Source organism: Schistocerca serialis, chromosome 10 (genome assembly GCF_023864345.2).
Source record: "Schistocerca serialis cubense isolate TAMUIC-IGC-003099 chromosome 10, iqSchSeri2.2, whole genome shotgun sequence".
NCBI lineage: Eukaryota > Metazoa > Arthropoda > Insecta > Orthoptera > Acrididae > Schistocerca > Schistocerca serialis.
The window spans coordinates 229,645,103-229,664,100 of NC_064647.1; the positions used below are offsets into that span (position 1 = coordinate 229,645,103).

An 18,998-nucleotide genomic window follows, 5' to 3' on the forward strand; every position below is an offset into this window, starting at 1 on the left:
GATGCATCATAGTAATAATGGCATATAACAAAAATAAATTAAGTTCTTTATTGTGTGTAGATATAAGACTGTAAGATGTGTAAAAATCAATGTTACCATCTAATAGTTTTCTTAAAATCGAATGATCAGTATTTCATAGCGGCCGCAACACCACCTATCAGCAGAGACAGCAGCATTTGGTGAGCAGTACAGCCATGAAAAAGCAGCACTCAGCTCGGAATGCAGATAGCACAGCTGCACCAGTAAAAAGATTCAAATTACTCAAACTTAATGTATCCATAAGATATTGTCCCAACGAACCCTTCGCCCTATCTCTCCATCCCTCTGCTGCATCTTCAGACTGTCAATAGATAAAAAGAGCTGCCAAAGAATAATTATAGAATCTGTAAAATCAGTCAAGTAATTATTTACACTATGTAATAAAAATATACCTAAAGGCAGATACTCCAACATTCTTGTTGCATTTTCAAGAAAAATAAAGACAACAGCAGGTAGAGGTCAATGTTTTATAGGTGGAGTAAAATATTTTCTGTGTCTTTTCATACAATCTACAATTGTGAAAGGAATAGATACTTCAGCAGATTTTATAATTAAATTCTTGACACTAATGTTATGTGACTTTTTAAACAGTTTCAAAAACTTTTGAACAGTTTTTAAGTTTCAGCATTTGCACACAAAAAAGGAAGAAAGAAAGATCAGAGATTGGTCCAGGCAACATTTCACAAACATTTCTTCACGTGTGTTTCACAGATCGAGACACGATTTTTTACGACAGCCACGACGTGTCGAAGGCAGATTCGCAGTCGGCGCTCTCTGTGCTGGATCCAGAGGATGCGGCAACAGTTCCCCAGCCACCGCCCCCAGACCCCGAGAGACTCCGGGCGGTCGTCAACGCACTACGCTCCAAGCTCGGGCTGGCGCTCCTTGGCGTGGACGTGGTCGTCGAGAACTGCAGTGGCCGCATCGCCATCATTGACATCAATGCCTACCCTGGTGGGTGTACAGCATGCTTCGGACTGTTCCTCTGGGTTGTTTAATTGCTGTGCCACGTATCTGAGATAAAATTTATGAATGAATGAATTGAATATGCTTCATAAATCCAGTTATCTCTACTGTATTTGGATTAAATTCTCTGGTCTCAGAGCATAGAACACGAGTGTGCCGTCAGATTTCTGTCATCTGCATCATCCACCATGTTACAGTTTGTTAAAAAGTTTTGATGAATCTGTACTTGATTGAGGGTTGTTTGATTATATGTAGTTTTATACCTTATATCATCGACAGTAACAGTCTTGGAGGCGAGGAACTATCGAGTAAGTAAAACGATTCCAATACTTCGTTGAAAGATGCCCAAAATATTTTCTGTATACAGAGCTGCATGGCCTTAGTCTATCTACAGAACAGAATCACGAAACCACTGAAAGTTCCTGTGAGCTGTGTTTATTTGTAGATAGCCATTTGTGGTCAAGTGACCGTATTTAGTTCACCTATGTATTAACAAAACGTGTAGGAAATTAGCAATGCTTCTTGCATTGCATGTTTAACACTACGTGTCTATGGCTGGAAGACTTGTCTGGTGTAGTGGTAATAAAGTGTACACAAATTTTCTTCATGAATCATTCTATCTATTAATGAAAACTGTATCAAAATCCTTGCAGATATTCCTGAGATTAACCTCCACATACAGATGGAGAAACAAGACAGAGGAATTTAATTCTTCGTAGTCAGCCATTTGTAGACTTAGAGAAAGCTTTTGACAATGTTGACTGGAATACTCTCTTTCAAATTCTGAAGGTGGCAGGGGTAAAATACAGGGAGCAAAAGGCTATTTACAATTTGTACTAAAACCGGATGGCAGTTATAATAGTCAAGGGGCATGAAAGGGAAGCAGTGGTTGGGAAGGGAGTGAGACAGGGTTGCAATCTATCCCCAATATTGTTCAATCTGTATATTGAGCAAGCAGTAAAGCAAACATAAGAAAAATTCAGAGTAGGAATTAAAATCCATGGAGAAGAAATAAAAAACTTTGAGGTTTTGCTGATGACATTGTAATTCTGTCAGAGACAGAAAGGATCTGGAAGAGCAGTTGAGCGAACAGGATAGTGTCTTGAAAGGAGGATATAAGATAACATTAACAAAAACAAAATGTGGATAATGGAATTCAGTCGAATTAAATCGGATGATGTTGAGAGAATTGGATTAGGAAATGAGACGCTTAAAGTAGTAGATGAGTTTTGCTACTTGGGGAGCAAAATAACTGATTATGGTCGATGTAGAGAGAATATAAAACGTAGACTGGCAATGGCAAGGAAAGCGTTTCTGAAGAAAAGAAACTTCTTAACTTTGAGTATAGATTTAAATGTCAGGAAGTCCTTTCTGAAAGTATTTGTATGGTGTGTAGCCATGTATGGAAGTGAAACATGGGCAATAAATAGTTTAGAGGAGAAGAGAATGGAAGCTTTCGAAATGTGGTGCTACACAAGAATGCTGAAGATTGGATGGGTAGATTATGTAACTAATGAGGAGGTATTGAATAGAATTGGGGAGAAGAGGAGTTTGTGGCACATCTTGACAAGAAGGAGGACCACTTGGTAGGACATGTTTTGAGGCATCAAGGGATCACCAATTTAGTATTGGAAGGCAGTGTGGAGGGTAAAAACTGCAGAGGGAGACCAAGAGATGAATACACTAAGCAGATTGAGAAGGACGTAGGTTGCAGTAGGTACTTGGAGATGAAGTTTGCGCAGGATAGAGTAGCATCGAGAGCTGCATCAAACCAGTCTCTGGACTGAAGACCACGACAACAACAGTTCAGCCAATTTACAGAAAATATTGATAGATTATATATGCAAAGCTTCCTCAAGAATTCAGTTTATTAGTGAAAACAACATCAAAATCGATAGTTCCTGAAATTGGTCTTCACAAAGAGACAGAAAAACACAACTGGAGATTTTATAATATGTATATATTCTGGTAGTAATAATTTCATGCGGCTCAATGGCCCAGGGCAAGTCTTACAGTTGGATACCACTTTGGCAACATGCGTGTCCCTAATCTTCCCCAGTTATTCAACTGGGCAAAGAGGACGTACTGTACAACTCAGTGTGAAATCCAAACCACTGCCATTACTGGTGAACCTCCACATCATTAAGAGATAACTGATAGGTTAAAAGACAAACTGAAAAAAGCAGTGGTCTGACCAAGATTCAATACTGTCACTTTTTGATTTTAATGCGCACCCTTTACCACTAGCCCTCCAGGCCCAACATCAATTCTAATCAAAATTTGCTGCTCTCTGGAGTTGTGTTACCTGCTTACTTTACTCCTTTTCTCATCACTTACTGCCTCCTCTCTAGCTGAGAAGCTAGTGACTTATTGTTGCCATGAGATCTGCTCCAAATGCTGCATAAATATGGAACTGATAACAACACAGAAATTATACATTCATCGTTATGTAGTCGTAATACATTATATGCCCAGACCTTCCTTGTAAACCAGTTTATCTATTAGTGAAACCACATCAAAATCCCTACAGTAGTTCCTAAGATTAACCTGAAACATATAGATGAAAACTGTGATGAAGAATTTTAATTTGTTATATTTTCATTTGTTATGTTTAGATAGTATATGTCAAAATAATAGTAATGCAAACTATTGTATAGAGCAGATACTCATGGACACCATTATTTCAGGTTAAAAGATGGTTTCTTGTCTGAAAATTAAGGTCTCCAATGCTTTTCCACATGGTAAACAATATTTTATATTTTACAATATTTTATAGCAAAATCAGTTACAGATTCTGAAAGGTTGGACTTCTAGCTATTTTTCAATGTAGTCCCCATCAAAATCGATGCATTTTTAGTCGCTCCAGAAGCGTTTTCATACCTGCATTATACCACTCTCCCGCCGACTCGTGCAAAAAGGAATGGACAGCTGCCTTCATCTCTTTGTTGCTTGATAATTTAATTTTGCCCAAGTGTTGTTTCAAGTTGGGAAACAAATAGTAGTCACTGAGAGCCAAATCAGGGCTGTACGGAGGATGGTCAACAATTTCCCATCTGAATTTGGCGATGAGACCTGTCATGGTGCTGGTGACATGAAGGTGGGTGTTGTCATGGTGCAAACAAACTCCCTTTGTCAGCCAATCCCTCCTTTTGTTCTGTGTAGCCCGGCCTAGCCTTGTTAGTATCTTTCAGTACCTTGCCACATTGTTTGTTGTACCTCTTTTCAGGTAGTCAACCAGCAGAACGCATTCTATACCCCAGAATACTGAGCCATCACCTTCCACCCTGACGGCATTTGCTAGAACTTCTTGACATTTGGAGAACAGAATGCTACCATTGTTTTAATTGTTCAGTAGTCTCTGGCATGAAGTAGTGAATCCTAATCTTGTGTCCGATTATAACTGAATCCAGAAATTCTTCACTCTCTTCCTGGTAGTGGCACATAAACTTGTGAGCACTTTCGATGCGCTTCTTTTTGTGTTCATCAGTGAGTATCCGTGGCACCCACCTGGCATACACCGTGTGATACTTCAAAATGTCCGTCAAAATCTTGTCTCAGACACATCCCCCATCAGTTCAGCAATCTCTCGCAGTCACACGCTGATCTGCAGGCAGAACTTCTTCAACTTTCCTCATTGTCTCATTCAAAACTCGCAGTCACACGCTGATCCGCAGGCAGAATTTCTTCAACTTTCCTCATTGTCTCATTCAAAACTGATGGACGCCCACAGCTTGCCTCATCGTGCAAGTTTGTACAGCCAACTGTGAAACACGTACACCACTTATGAACACTTTTTTACATTCATACACTTTTTTCCATACTCATTTGTCAACTGGTGGTGGATTTCAGTAGGAGTTGGCCCCTTAAACCACAGAAATCTAATCACAGAACGCAATTCACACTTGGCGGGAGCATCAATTTTCCTTTCCATCGTTAATGGGTACTATGCCAAGAATGAGTGTCACAGAGGGGTGGAGACTGGCAAAAATAGTGGTGTGGGAAGCAAGGAACACAGTGCTGTTATCAGATTTAAGCTAGCTTGCTCCGTGCCGGTGGGAGCTTGTTGAAGACCTTGCTTTACAGACAACCCTATCACATAATTATTTATCAGTTGCAGGATATAAATGAAATATTTAAAAATATAGTACACGTAAATCTGACATTGAGTACCTATTGTCTCTTATATGTGCATCCTTGATATTATACATTTTTCTGTTAGTCACTAAGTATAGAAACTTACAGTCCACATACTGTGTCACCAAACTCACATCGGTAACTTATGACTGAATCTGTGGTGTCACCGCCGGACACCACACTTGCTAGGTGGTAGTTTTAAATTGGCCGCGGTCCATTAGTACATGTCGGACCCGCATGTCGCCACTGTCAGGGATCACAGACCGAGCGCCACCACAAGGCAGGTCTCGAGAGACTGACTAGCACTCGCCCCAGTTGTACGGACGACTTTGCTAGCGACTACACGGACGAAGCATAGCTCAGTAGCAGAGCAGATAGTTAGAGTAGCCTTCAGCTAAGTCAATGGCTACGACCCAGCAAGGCACCATTAGTAACATTGCATGTATCTACAGAGTCTCACTTGTATCGCCACAATCTCTGGATGTACCACAAGGATGGATTAAAGTTAAGTATTCCAGCAGCTACGTACTTTTCTTTATAGCATTCATTACGTATCCTGTTTCAGACCTCACGCCATCCTGCTTTAGCTTAGCGCGTGCCTTTCGGCTTCCTCTCATTGTGTCTAGGCTGTCTTGTCTAGACGCAACAGAATCATTTTATGTTTGTGCAGTGATTTTACTTACAATTTAGGGCAATTGATCATAACTTCATCAGAGATGTGTAACTTACAATTTCTGTGTCCTGGATTGTAGACGATGAATAAAATGAGTTAAACAGAGGAAGCAACAAATTTTGTTTGCATAATGAAAAATGACCAAATATCAGTTTTATTTTATAACTAGACTAAAAAACATGTCATTTATTGGAAACATAGTTAAAAATATTTCTATATTGTACTAGTTTGTAAAAAAATTATATAGTATCCAAAACAATCCACCAGTCACTCTGCTGACCAAATACAAAAACTAATCTACTATTTCAGCATCTCATTTCCTAATCTAGTTCTCCCAGCATCACCTGACTTGCTTCAGCCTTTTTTATAAAGACAGTTTCCATTCTGTTCCAGTTCATACTGCAAATCCTCAACAGAATAACAATGTCATCAGTACACTTCAAAGTTTAAATATTTTACCATGAACTTTTCTCTTTTCAAATTTTTCCTTATTTTCCTCCCCAGCTTGTTCAATGTACAGTTCAATAACATCGGGACTGGCTACAACCCTGCCTCGTTTCTCTCTTAACTACTGATTCGCTTTGATGTCCTTCAACTCTTATAATCGATCCAGTTTCTGTTCAAGTTTTGGATAACCCTTCACCCCCTGTATATTATGTGGTAACTCACACGTGTCACCGCATTACTAGGCCTTTCCGTCTCTGATGGCAGCAGTGGCTGCTGCCTCTTGTCCGGCCACCATTTGAAGCGTGGACGGTTGACATGTGGCCACGCAAACAGCATCCTACCATTTCCACCTCACCGAGCTACATCGTCGAGGCTCACCTGCTACCCGATGGCGTCCATTCCAGAATCGGCACCTAGAAACAACACCTACTTTCCTGCAGAGACTGTCCCGAAACAGATGGGTGTGCTGATTGCTCAGACTGTGCCAGTTGGCACACCTGTGAAGTACAGTGACTTACTAAAGCCACCGCCTCAACTCCACACTTCACTCTGCTAATTGCACTCTGGTGATCGTGTAATAGTACTCTGTGCTATGACTGTATTGGCTCTATTATTGGACTTTTGTTTGGGTTATTCTATTTGAATCAGTTCCTTACCAGTGCTTGCACTTTTGGTCACTGTGTAGTGGTCACAACCTTTATCACTGTTACCTTCATTATTTCAAAGAGTGTAGTACCACTCAACACTTCCACAAGTCTTCCCTAAACCTGCAAATATTCGGTTTATCTTCTAAGAGGAGTCATAGGATCGATACTGCCTCGCGCATTCCGACGTTTCTTCAGAACTAAAACTGGTCCTCCCCGAGGTCAGATTCTACCAGTCGTCGTGTCAGTGTTCTGCAAGCATGCCTTATTAAACCAGTGCTTCAGTAACATTCACACTTGTCAGATCCCGTCTTCTTTGGACTAGAAATTATTACAGTCTTCTCGAAGTCTGAGGATATTTCGCACGTCTCATTTGTCTCGGCCTCCGAGTGGAATAGTCTTCATCTTGACAGGCAATACCAATGATCTCGTGAATTGTGAGAGATAGTTGTGTAGTCCGAGGAACTTGTTTCGATATAAGTCTTCCTGTGCTTTTTTGAATTCTTCTCTCAGTATCGTATCTCCCATCTCATCTTCATGTGTCTCCTCTTTCTTCTCCATAGGATTCCCTTCAAGTTCCTTCTCCCTGTTTAGCCTTTCCATATACTCGTATTACGTTTCTACTTTCCATTTTGTGCTTAGTACTGGCTTAGTATCACCCCAGCCATTCCTGCTTTGCCATTTTGCACTTCCAGTCAGTCTCATTATTTGGACATCTGTATTCATTTTTGCCAGCTTCATGTGCTGCAGTTTTATATATACTCCTTTCATCAATTATATTCAACTAGCTGAAAAACCTGGCATTGCCCAGGTATTCATTTTGCCAATAATTTTCTGTTAGAAACGAAGATAAAGAAATGAACTGCGTTTGCAGCTAAGCACCAAAAAAACTGATTTCCGTGCATTCGTGAAAATACCTTTGAAATTAAGAAACAGTTGTACAGAGAAATATTCATAAATTACACATGTATAAGTACAGTATCCATGTCAAGAAATATGATCCCAGACAGTTTCTGTACACAGGACACAGCTCCTTCGCATGCGTGCAATGCGATTTTGTAGGCATCCCTGTGGCAGTGCCTGTTCGTAGCACTACAAATGGCTATTGTATTCACCTACAGCTGTTTGTGTGTAGCAGTGGAGAGTGAGCAAAATCGTTGCCAGGTATTAGGGATTTCATTAAGATGACCTGATTCTAGATGTGTCTCAGTTAGTAAGGAATAATTGTATTAAAACTTCATGCTTGATGCAGCACTTTTTTTCCACATATCTCAGTATTTATTAACCGTATCTCTTCAACTGTGTGTCATGTAATGATATATCCGTGTAGGTACATTCAGCGACATATGTGGATACTGTCAGGAAAATGTGTTGTGAACAGAGTTAGTAGAAAAGCACAGTGCTGCAATTTTCACACAGCTCTGTGTTTACAATGTCTTATCTCCTGAACTATGATAGGTTGGTGGTTCTTACCCCCACAGCAATTGTTACCTGACAGTAAGGGATATGTCTACTAAATGTGGTTAAAATTAGTCTAGTGGTTTAGGAGATGTGGAAAACACACACACTTTTTTTGCTATACGTATGGACAGTGAACTGTACAAGGGCTTCTAACAGATCTTGTCTTTTTGCCATCTTTTCCCCTGCTGCCTTCACTGTTTAATCTCTGAGCTACCCATTCATCTTCTAGTGTATTCCTTTACTCCATTTCAGTCAAATGCCTAATGTCCACTTCGCAACTCTTAACAATCTTTGGTTCCTTCGATTTACGGTGTCCAAACTTCTTAGTTATCTACCTTTCTGCAGTTGCTTCTGTTTTAAATTGCAGTTCATAACCCATGCATTATGACCAGAGTGCACATCTGCCCACGGAAATACTGTGCTGTTTAAAATCTGGTTTGGACATCTGTCTTAGCATTATGTAATAAGTCTGAAATCTTTGAGAGTCTCCCAGTCTCTTTTACATACGCAGCCCTTTTACACGATTCTTAAACCGAGTGTTAGTGATGATTAAATTGTGCCCTGTGGAAAATTCTCGTCCTTTCGTTCCTTTCCCCCAGACCGTATTTTGCTATTATTTTTCCATTTCTTTTTGTAATAAAATTGAAATTCCGAATCTCCATTAAATTTTCATCTGGATTGTGAAATCAAATGTGTTAGTTCTTCTCTAATTAGAACTGTGTAAGGTTTGTGGCACTCGTGTGCAGGTTATGACGGCTTCCCCAACTTCTTTGAGAGCCTGATGACGTGCATCCTGGGAGCCGTCGAGTCACACCGAACAGACGTGCCGGATGCGGTCCTCTCCAACGGATCAGACAGCTTCTCCAGTGGACCTGGCAGTTCTGCTTGCAGTGAGTTTAAGTTTTAAAAAATTTATTTTTAATCAATGAGTTTAGCAATTTATTCATTTTCACTTGCTAGAGGTGGTTCCCAAGGATGGAATAGACTTTTTGAAACCACCTGTAAGATAGGATATCAGATATCACACACTGCAACTTTTCAGCCTAGTGAGCCCTTGTTTGTAAGTAACAAAAAAAATCATATGATTGATTAGAACAACGAAAATAGCACTGATTTTGAAATGGCACCATAACGTGGCAATAAGTTTATCAGAATGACTGTGATCATTATTTTTATTCAGTTACTTGCTTTAAATTTATTATTATTATTATTTTTTTTTTTATTTCTCGTCCTTTGTCGCATCATTTTAATCATTATATTCACTTTTTAATTTGCTCTCATTATTATTATTATTTCTTTTTTTCCATCTGGAATCTTCTCCCATATGATTTTAATTACCTTATGTATTCAATTCAGGGTTCAGTATGGGTGGTCTTGGAATATTAATCACTTAAGTATGTTACCAAGACAAATGTATTCCATAAATTTCATGACTACACTAATTAGTTTTTGGTGTTGTGATTTTTTTCTGTCAGAGTATTTATGATACTTTATCATACAAATAGGAATCTTGGAATAGGAAAACTGCTGTGTTCAAAAGAGTCAATGGAACTTACGATTTAAATTACTGGTCGCTCAAAGTGCAAATCTTACGGTCTCACGAGTGTTGTCGAATGTCATAATCTTGAGGAGGTCGGTCAGTGGTGACTGGTGCGAAATTGCTCCATATCTGAAGTTTCTGACACTCATTAATTTTGTGCTGTTGCATAAACTCTTGTCAGAGTTTTCTTCTTTTCCAACTGCAGACCAGATGTGTCATGCTTGTGAGAAACTCGCACGCTTTTAACTTGCACTTCAGAAAAGCATCCGATCACAGTCCGCCACATATGAGCCAGCTGCAGAGCTCTAACAACATGTCCTGTAGCCATATCCTCTCCCTGTGACTGGTATGTGCACCCAAGCATGCATAATTTCAAAAGTCACTGTTAGGAAGATGTGGCAATCCTCAGCTACACAATTTTCTTCACCCTATCTTATCTCAGTGATTACAATTGTTATATAACAGCATTATAGGCATTAATTTTTATTATTGAAGTGCACTTCATCCAGATTGCCCAGAAATAAATAAATCTATGTTACTTTATATTTGAGAAACAGGACACTATGTTAGGGTATTACAGTCAGAGCTATAGTCACAAGGACAGCCTGTAGAGATGTCTCATCCTTTGGTAGCACAGCACAATTATGCTTTGTGCATGTCAGTGAGGCCTATTTGCCAAATTTTGTGGTTTGGTCCTCACTTAAGCCTGTACAAAGTCACATGTAACGAACTGAAGAAAATGATCATCTGCAAGTGTTTACTTTTCCAGAAATGACCTTGGAAACCTGGCACATTGACTGTATTCTGTAAGAAGCTGTGAGGCTCATTTCTACCTATCAGGTACTTTAAACAAACGGAACTGCCAGTATTGGCTAGCAAGTAGTGCTTGTAAACTTCATCAACCCCCTCATAGTGACCAAGTAACTGCAAAATGTGGAATTCCACGATTTTTACTTATTATAACATGCGTTTTTCTGGAACAACAGATAAGTCACAGTGTTACCTTATACTCTGGTAAGAATTTTTTTTGCTTAATCTGAGAAGATGCTGAATTTATATCAGTAGGGTTTGGTTTCAGTGGTGTGGTGCTACTTCCTGTTTCTTCTTCTTCTTCTTGCATTACAGCCTCTGTAGGACCACTGGTAGCACCATCATAGATTGCATTTTCTGCTTCTGCTCCCAGAAATCTTCATTCTTTCTCTTCTTCCATCTTGACTGTCTTCTGAGATATTCAGTATTCTCTTTTCTTGTCTGCTCCACTGGAGACTGTTTTTGCTTCCCCCGTATCCTTCTCTGTTGTCAGTCTCCTGCATATTGGTTGGTGTGTACTTGCTTCTCCAATTTTCCTTTCCTTTTATTTTGATCCTCAATTCAACAAATACTTTTGGAGTTCAACAACCCACACAGTTCCTGTCTTTCCGCTTGTATTTCCTGTTGTTTCCCATACTCTTTTCATCATTCCATCCAGATTCACTCTGATTTCATGTCCGGTAAACCTTGCCCTTCTCACTCCGATTTCTTCTAATATTGTCCTTATGTTCCGGCAGTTTTCCCTACATTTTCGCATCCATCTTTCACCACTCCTTTTAGGGCCTGGTATTTTCCTCACTGTTTCTCACTCTTATTTCTCTGGTTTTCTGCATCCTAGTGCCATCATCGCAGTTACCTGTGTGTACTTACTACGCATCATCTCGGCCACATATAATACTGCATTCCTCATGTTGCCATGTAGTGTCTCATCTTTGCTTCAGTAGATATTTGTTATTTTTCGTGTCTATATCTCTGGTCATACAGAAGGCTGACCACATCTTCATCCTCTCTACTATTTCCTCATTGCTCCTGTTTCTCCCTGTCATATATTCTCCCAGGTATTTAAATTCGTCCTATTTCCGCATAGTGCCTCCTGGTGATTTCCATCCCACTAGTTATTTTGCTAAGGTTGTCTACATGTGCTGTGTTGTGCCATGTCTTAAGAGACTCCATAGCTTTCTTGAGAGAGGACATGGCGTTTTGTCTGTCAGGTATGTGAAGTGGCCCTTCAGTCTCTGGATCTTGCACCAAGTACTCATTTCTAGTTGGGCCACCTAAATCTTGGACGTAATTGGAAAACCGATGGTCATGAAACTCTTTTGGAAAGTATGACTGGTGATATCCAAGCAATTCCATGTGCTATGTCTGAAAGCTGTATGGACATTTTTTCCATAATCCTGCAACTAATCCTGAGTAAGAATAGTTGTCTCATGTGTTAAGCCATTTTTGACACCTATTGATAATGCATTTACCAAATGACATTGTATATTTAATTTTAAGGAAAAAAATTCTAATCCATTCGGAAACAACTGGGTTTGGGTTTCAGAAATGTAACACTTCCTGATTGTACCCTGTATGTAACTGAGTACCCATTTCTGTCCTGAAATGCCACCAGAATATGGAACGAATAACTTTACTCTAACCAGGGGCCCTTACAGGCTGCTCAGCTTCTTCAATTTTCTTCATATGTAGACAATTTGAAGGTCATTGCCTGGACAGCAGGCACAGTATGGTGCAATTCTCAGAAGAAGTTGGAAGGAAAGAGGCCTTCAAAAATGTTTTCCATTCACAGTTAAGTGCAAAAAAATTTTGTCTTATCAATGTATATGCCAGTAGATGAATGCGTACCATAAGAGGATGGTAATCCTAGAGTCACTAGTTTGAACTTCACATGTAGTGTGGTTTTATTTTATTAGAAGTCCATGTTTATTAACAAATGGAAATATATACTAGCAAATGTTTTTGATAAAATTAACATCTTTTTATTTTTAGTTACTATTTGTATGAAAATGTGAAACATCAAGTAAAAAATAAAGTATGTTTTTATTTCTAGAGATTTAACACTATTATTTATGTATTTAACTTTCTTCGTGTAATAAAGAGCCATTTTGCACATGTTTGTATTGAGTTTTAATTTATTTACATATAACCAGTAATTAAAAATAAAAAAGTTATTTTTATAAAAAAAATTATGATTCAGTATTTGTTAATTAACATTTTCATTTGTTAATAAATGTGGAATTTAAATAAAAGTAGAAAAAATAACTATGAGCAAGATTCAAACAAGTGACATCACAATTAATTACTGTGTGTGTGTGTGTGTGTGTGTGTGTGTGTGTGTGTGTGTGTGTGTGTGTGTGTGTGTGTGTGTGTTTTACTGCTGCAGGACATTGATGTCCAGGCACTGACATCCAGATGCTTTGAAGATGAAGAAAATTGGAGAGAAGGTGTCTTTAATGTTGTAACTGTTCTAATTTGAAAACCATTGCTGTTGTCTGTTAGGCAATTCATTTCTGTGGAGAGAGTGTTAGTTGCATAACTTTTGATTCCATTCATTTCGTTGTCATAGTTGGTCAATAAAGAATGGTGCAAGGACTTTTCTTTCGTGCTAGACGGAATTTGTACTTATCATTCAGTTGTCAATGAAAGCACAATCACAGTAAAATGCATAGTGAAATTAGTAACTACCATTCCATAAATAGAGGCTTTACATTCTTAAGGAGTTGAAAAAAGATGAAATGTAGGCGCAGTAACACAGTCATTTTATTTTTGGTGGAACATAATATACACACACACACCTATTTTCTTCTGGCTTAGGCAAAACTAGCAGCAGCACGAGCTCACCAGGTGACCAGGACGATTCTGGCTTCGACACAGGGGGCGACTCGAGTGACGAGAAGAAGAAGAAGTGGGGCCGACGCCTTCGTGGGAGCGGCGGCTTCGCGGCAGTCGCCGGCAAGTAACAGCTCAGGTACGCAGCTGTTAAACATCTCTGTTTGTGATTCTGTGTGTAGTGGGAACCACTATTTGTAATGTAACTGCATGTAGCGTTGTCTGCATTTGTTAATTAATTGGGCATTTTGAGCCTCATTTCCATTGTAATGTTACAGTTCTTTTAATTTAGAAAATTGGAGTTGTGATCTTTCATTTCTGTAAGTACCTCATTAATATGTGCAGCATACTGTAACCTGTCATAGTAGACTAATGTTTTTATCTGGTAGAAACTGCAGTGCTCGAGACATGTTTAGTTCATAGATCTCGCTGTGACAATAGGCGTAAGTTTTTAATCAAACAGCGCTGTACGGGCCATATCAGTAGCAGTACAGTTATGTAGTTACTGCCTGTGAGAACACTGTGACAGTGTAAATAAATGTCACCAGAATTTCAATACTGCAGTGCCTGTATTATTCCGAATTACAATGCAATGTTCCTTTGGACATACATGCGTGCCCAAGGAACATTGCATTGTAATTCATAATAACACAGGCACTGTGCAGTATCGTATTTACCCATTGACTCCCGGCAAATGGCTTTCACGTAAAATGTCTCCCCTGTACAGGTTGTAGATGCGTGGTTCACGATGTATGGAAGCGTGGGTCCAGCCACGAGTCGTGCTTGGATAGCCAAATCCTAAGGCGGCTGCTTGTGATAAGCAGGAAATCCGGATTCGAGTCCCAGTCCGGCACAAATTTTCATTGTCGGCATTCTGTTATACAGCTGACAATTGTCCATATTCAGCTGCGAATGCATTTCACCTGTATAATTTACCAACCATCTTTCAACAGTATTTATCTTAAATGCTGGTACTACATGAAAAATTGACATCATGTGAAGTAGGAGTGGTTCAGCACAGCTTTCTCCAGTAGAAAGAAACTACAACAAAAATGACACATTTGGCCAAACAGTCCTGTTAACACTGCACAAAAAATAATTATTATAATGATGAAGTTAATCAGAGTATAATTTGAACAGAAAGTTGAGTTGGCCACTGAAGCCAAAGTGGCAGTCTTAATTAAAATCAGTCTGTTTGAAAAGCTACACAAGTTGACAGCAGCAAATGTAATTGAAATTCAAATGTATTTTCTTCAAAGACTACCGTTGCTCCGAGTGAGTGATTCAGGCTCATATAATGTGTAATTACCATTTTAGCAACATTGGTAATGATACATTACTGACTTAGAATTTTAGCAATGTTTGTCAATGTTAGGCTTCATAAAATGAACATACACACTTATTCAGGTGAGGCAGATGCTATTTCAACTAATCACAAAATAATTGTACTATCTGATTATAAAAGAGATAACTTTGTTTAAATATTTAACCCTTTGACTGCTTTTGATGAATTAATTCTTTACGCACTGCCGCTCCCCAAGCACTGTTACAAAGTTTAAGTGTACTCTCTGGGTTTTCCTCCACCGCTGTTGATAATTTAACTTGGGCCTCCTTGCTGATCCCTGAGTGCTGATGACCAGTATGGACTCACGTCAGCTGTTGGCGAGCTCAAATGTACAGCAGAGTCTCTGCCCCATATTTCAAAAGCATTTCACAGACCTAGCTGCTAAGTTGTGACCATTTACTTGATCTGTCATTATTTTGTTTTGCTGCGTGCGACTTCTCTGTTCATCTGTCTGTCCCTCAGGATTGGCATCACAACGTTTTTCTCATACTCTGTTGTACAAGGAAAATGACAAGGCATAGTGGTTGCACTTGGATATACTCCCAAAGAGCAACAATGAGGACGAATTATTTGATGTCGACATACGTGATAAGTCCTTCAGAGATTCTGAAAGTGACAGTCGTAATCTACACACGTCAGCTGGAGTATTGCTACCGTCTTATGTTTCGACAATTACTGTATCATACTTTCCTGACTATAACACAAATTGTTTCCCAAATTCATCATTTGAAAAATATGGGCTCATCTTGCATTCGCAGATTAAGATATTGCTTCTGAGGTCAACATTTTTACACTATTTAATAGAGTAATACAGGGGTCATATTATGTTTACAGATGAAATTTGACTATTGAGGTTTGATACAAACTTATTTTGATCAGTGCCGTAGGGTACGGCTTGTCACACAACACTTGAGTTCAGATAGTTCAAGAATTCCCAATACATCGAGTTGCTCAATACGTTATCGACCTTGCTCGAACAATCACGTGACCTGTAGCTTGCAGCGCTATCGTAAGGGATACAACAACAGTCTAATGCTCTGAAAAAAAATTGACAATTTTGTGAAAGCCAGGAGGAACAACATTAAATTCTATCAACTTACAAACTTTTGTTGTATTTAAGATACTTTACACATACATTTTTGCTGCTTTTTAAGTAAATGTAACATTCAGAGGTGAAAAACCCATTACTTGATTCTTAACCCATGTCTATGTTTTATTTGGCTGTGAGGAACTAATGATTCACCAGGTAGGTCGCAAACGAGTAATTCCACTGCTGATCTCATATTATAATACTGGAGAAAATCATTACTGTACAAGCTTTAGAACTTTAGAACAAGATGATGACATTCAAGTGCAACAAGAAAGAAAATTAATCCAGAATGAAATGTCTACGTTTACATCTGCATCTGCGTGGATACTCTGCAAATTTCACTTTAAGTGCCTGGCAGAGGTTTCATTGAACCACCTTCACAATAATTCTCTTTTATTCCAATCTCAAGCAGTTCACACAAAAAAAAAAAAAAAAGAATGAACGCCTATATCTTTTTGTGCGAGCTCTAATGTCCCTTATTTTATGATGATGATCATTTCTCTCCCTATGTTGGTTGGCATCAACAAAATATTTTTGCATTCGAAGGAGAAAGTTGGTGACTGAAATTTCGTGAGAAGATTCCACTGCAACAAAAAACACCTTTGTTTTAATTATGTCCACCCCAAACCCTGTATCACATCTGTGACACTTTCTGTTTCTCAATCGTGCAAAACGTGCTGCTCTTCTGTGAATTTTCTCGGTGTACTCCATTAATCCTATCTGGTAAGGATCCCACAATGTGCAGCAGTACTCCAGAAGAGGACGGACAAGCGTAGTGTAGGCAGTCTCTTCAGTAGATCTTTTGCATCTTCTAAGTGTTCTGCCAATAAAACGCAGTCCTTGATTACCTTCCCCACAGCATTTTGTTCGTAATTGTAATTCCTAGGTATTTTGCTGAATTTGTGGCCTTAATATTTGACTAATTTATCGTCTAACTGAAGTTGAAAGGATTCCTTTTAGCACTCATGTGGATAACCTCACAGTTTTCATTATTTAGGATCAGTTGCCGAGTTCCACACCATACAGGTATCTTTTCTAAATTGTTTTGCAATTTGCTTTGATCTTTTGATGACTTTACTGGATACTAAAGACAGCATTATCTGCAAACAACCTAAGGTGGCTGCTCATATTGTCTCCTAAATTGTTCATATAGAAAAGGAACAGCAGAGATCATATAACTCAACGTGGGGAACACCAGAAATCCCTTCTGTTTTACTTGATGATTTTCCATTACTGCAAACTGTGACCCCTCTGACAGGAAATCATGAATCCAGTCACTCAACTGATATGATATACTATAAGCACGCAATTTGACTACAAGCCACTTGTGAGGTAGTGTGTCTAAAGTCTTCTGGGAACCCAGGAATACAAAATCGATTTGAAATCCCTTGTCAGTACCACTCAACAATTCATGCGAATAAACAGCTAGTTGTGTTTCACAAGAACGATGTTTTCTAAGTCTGTGCTGACAGTGTGTCAATAGACCATTCTCTTCAAGGTAATTCATACTGTTTGAGGTTATGTCAAGCAAATTAAGTAAATCATATTAAAGTGACTGTAATTGTTGTCGCGAGAATATTTTACAGTGGAAAGACCTGATTGTGGGACAAGCAAAAGTTCAAGAATTGGACCAAATAGTGATTGTGACCTTTTATTTATTTATTTATTTATTTGTTTTTTGTTGTTACATATGACCTGCACTTTAGAAGATATCACCATCCGCGTTTCACCGTTGCTTACAAACAGTGACCGATTTGGCTGAAGAACTGCAATCGGTGCGAGGTTGGGGGGCTATTGTTGAGCAACAGAAATTTCGTCATGCTGCCAACCATGGGAATGTATATTGCATTACATCTACCATGTTTAAACTGCAGTTTGCCTGAACCCATTTGTACTTAGAAGCAAACTGACTTTAAAATTTGTCAGATACTCAACAATAGCATACATTTCTGCAGGAAACACTAAAAGACTAGATGGGCGCCAGTGGTTTACTTACATGTTTCGTGCAGCACTGTTGTCGACACTCACCGTGAGGTACGACGGGGACAATTGGGGGTGTCAGCTGCTCGTTGTACACAGCCAATTAGAGAGTGGTGGACAGGCAATATGTTTGGAAGCAAGAGACATTGTAACATTCTCATGTCATTATAGAAGTGATATCTGCAGTATGTTCAGAAAATAAATAGCTGTGTTCTTGGGTCCCACTGTAACAACCACCTCAGAAATGGCAAAATATTTGGAACCAACGGCCAAATATTTGTGACAATGAATATTATAAGTTTCACAGCTGTCCTGTTAGGATGATGGCAATGATGATGGTGGTCATGATGATGACTATGATTGAAACTAATGATACTACAGATGATAGGCTAAGTAAACTAAAAAGCAGTGAAGATAAAAACTAGTGTAAAATTTTTTTTTTATTCATTTTATTTCTCCTTGTATTGTCAAAATGTAGACAATCAGTAAATGGCATAAATTTAGAATAGGTGTAATGTTAACTTTTTAGACAAATCTCCTACAGCAATAAAAGTTTGTAATTTTGTTTAGTCATAATAAGTTAAACAATAATTTTTTCTCTTGTATTCACAGTCATCTTTCACTCGGGTAAATATGGTAATTCATAGTTCTTATTACAAAGTATTTGAAAGTTATGGTTACCAAAACTGGGTTTGACACTGTTGAAAAAGCCATCTTCATATCTGGGCAGATTTGTTACAATTGTAAATTTGCAGAGTAAGTACTAACATACAATAATGTTCACCTCAGCAGTGACAAATCTGAGAGCAACAGGGGGAGACATTGCAGAAATCACTCAAAAAATATTCAGCACAGGGCAAGCCAGACCTTCGGGTAACCCTGGCCCAAACACGTAAAATAGTGCGGGTAGACGCATCGGGCAAGAAGCATGCAACATGCAGCTAAGCCTGTATCAAGCACACCTGTGGTGGTCAAAGGGTTCATACACTCCTGGAAACTGAAATAAGAACACCGTGAATTCATTGTCCCAGGAAGGG

The 18,998-nt window shown here is 38.9% G+C and overlaps 1 protein-coding gene across 1 annotated transcript in view; it reads left to right on the forward strand.

Annotated features, from left to right (window-relative positions):
- The window catches only part of LOC126424818 (inositol-tetrakisphosphate 1-kinase-like), a 100,959-nt gene that overhangs the window by 75,997 nt on the left and 5,964 nt on the right, over positions 1-18,998 (forward strand). Inside the window, exons 8-10 of the mRNA XM_050087612.1 lie at positions 751-993; positions 9,111-9,254; positions 13,532-13,685. Coding sequence (XP_049943569.1) covers positions 751-993; positions 9,111-9,254; positions 13,532-13,677 — 533 coding nt within the window. The 3' untranslated portion in view covers positions 13,678-13,685. The remainder of the gene's footprint in view (positions 1-750; positions 994-9,110; positions 9,255-13,531; positions 13,686-18,998) is intronic.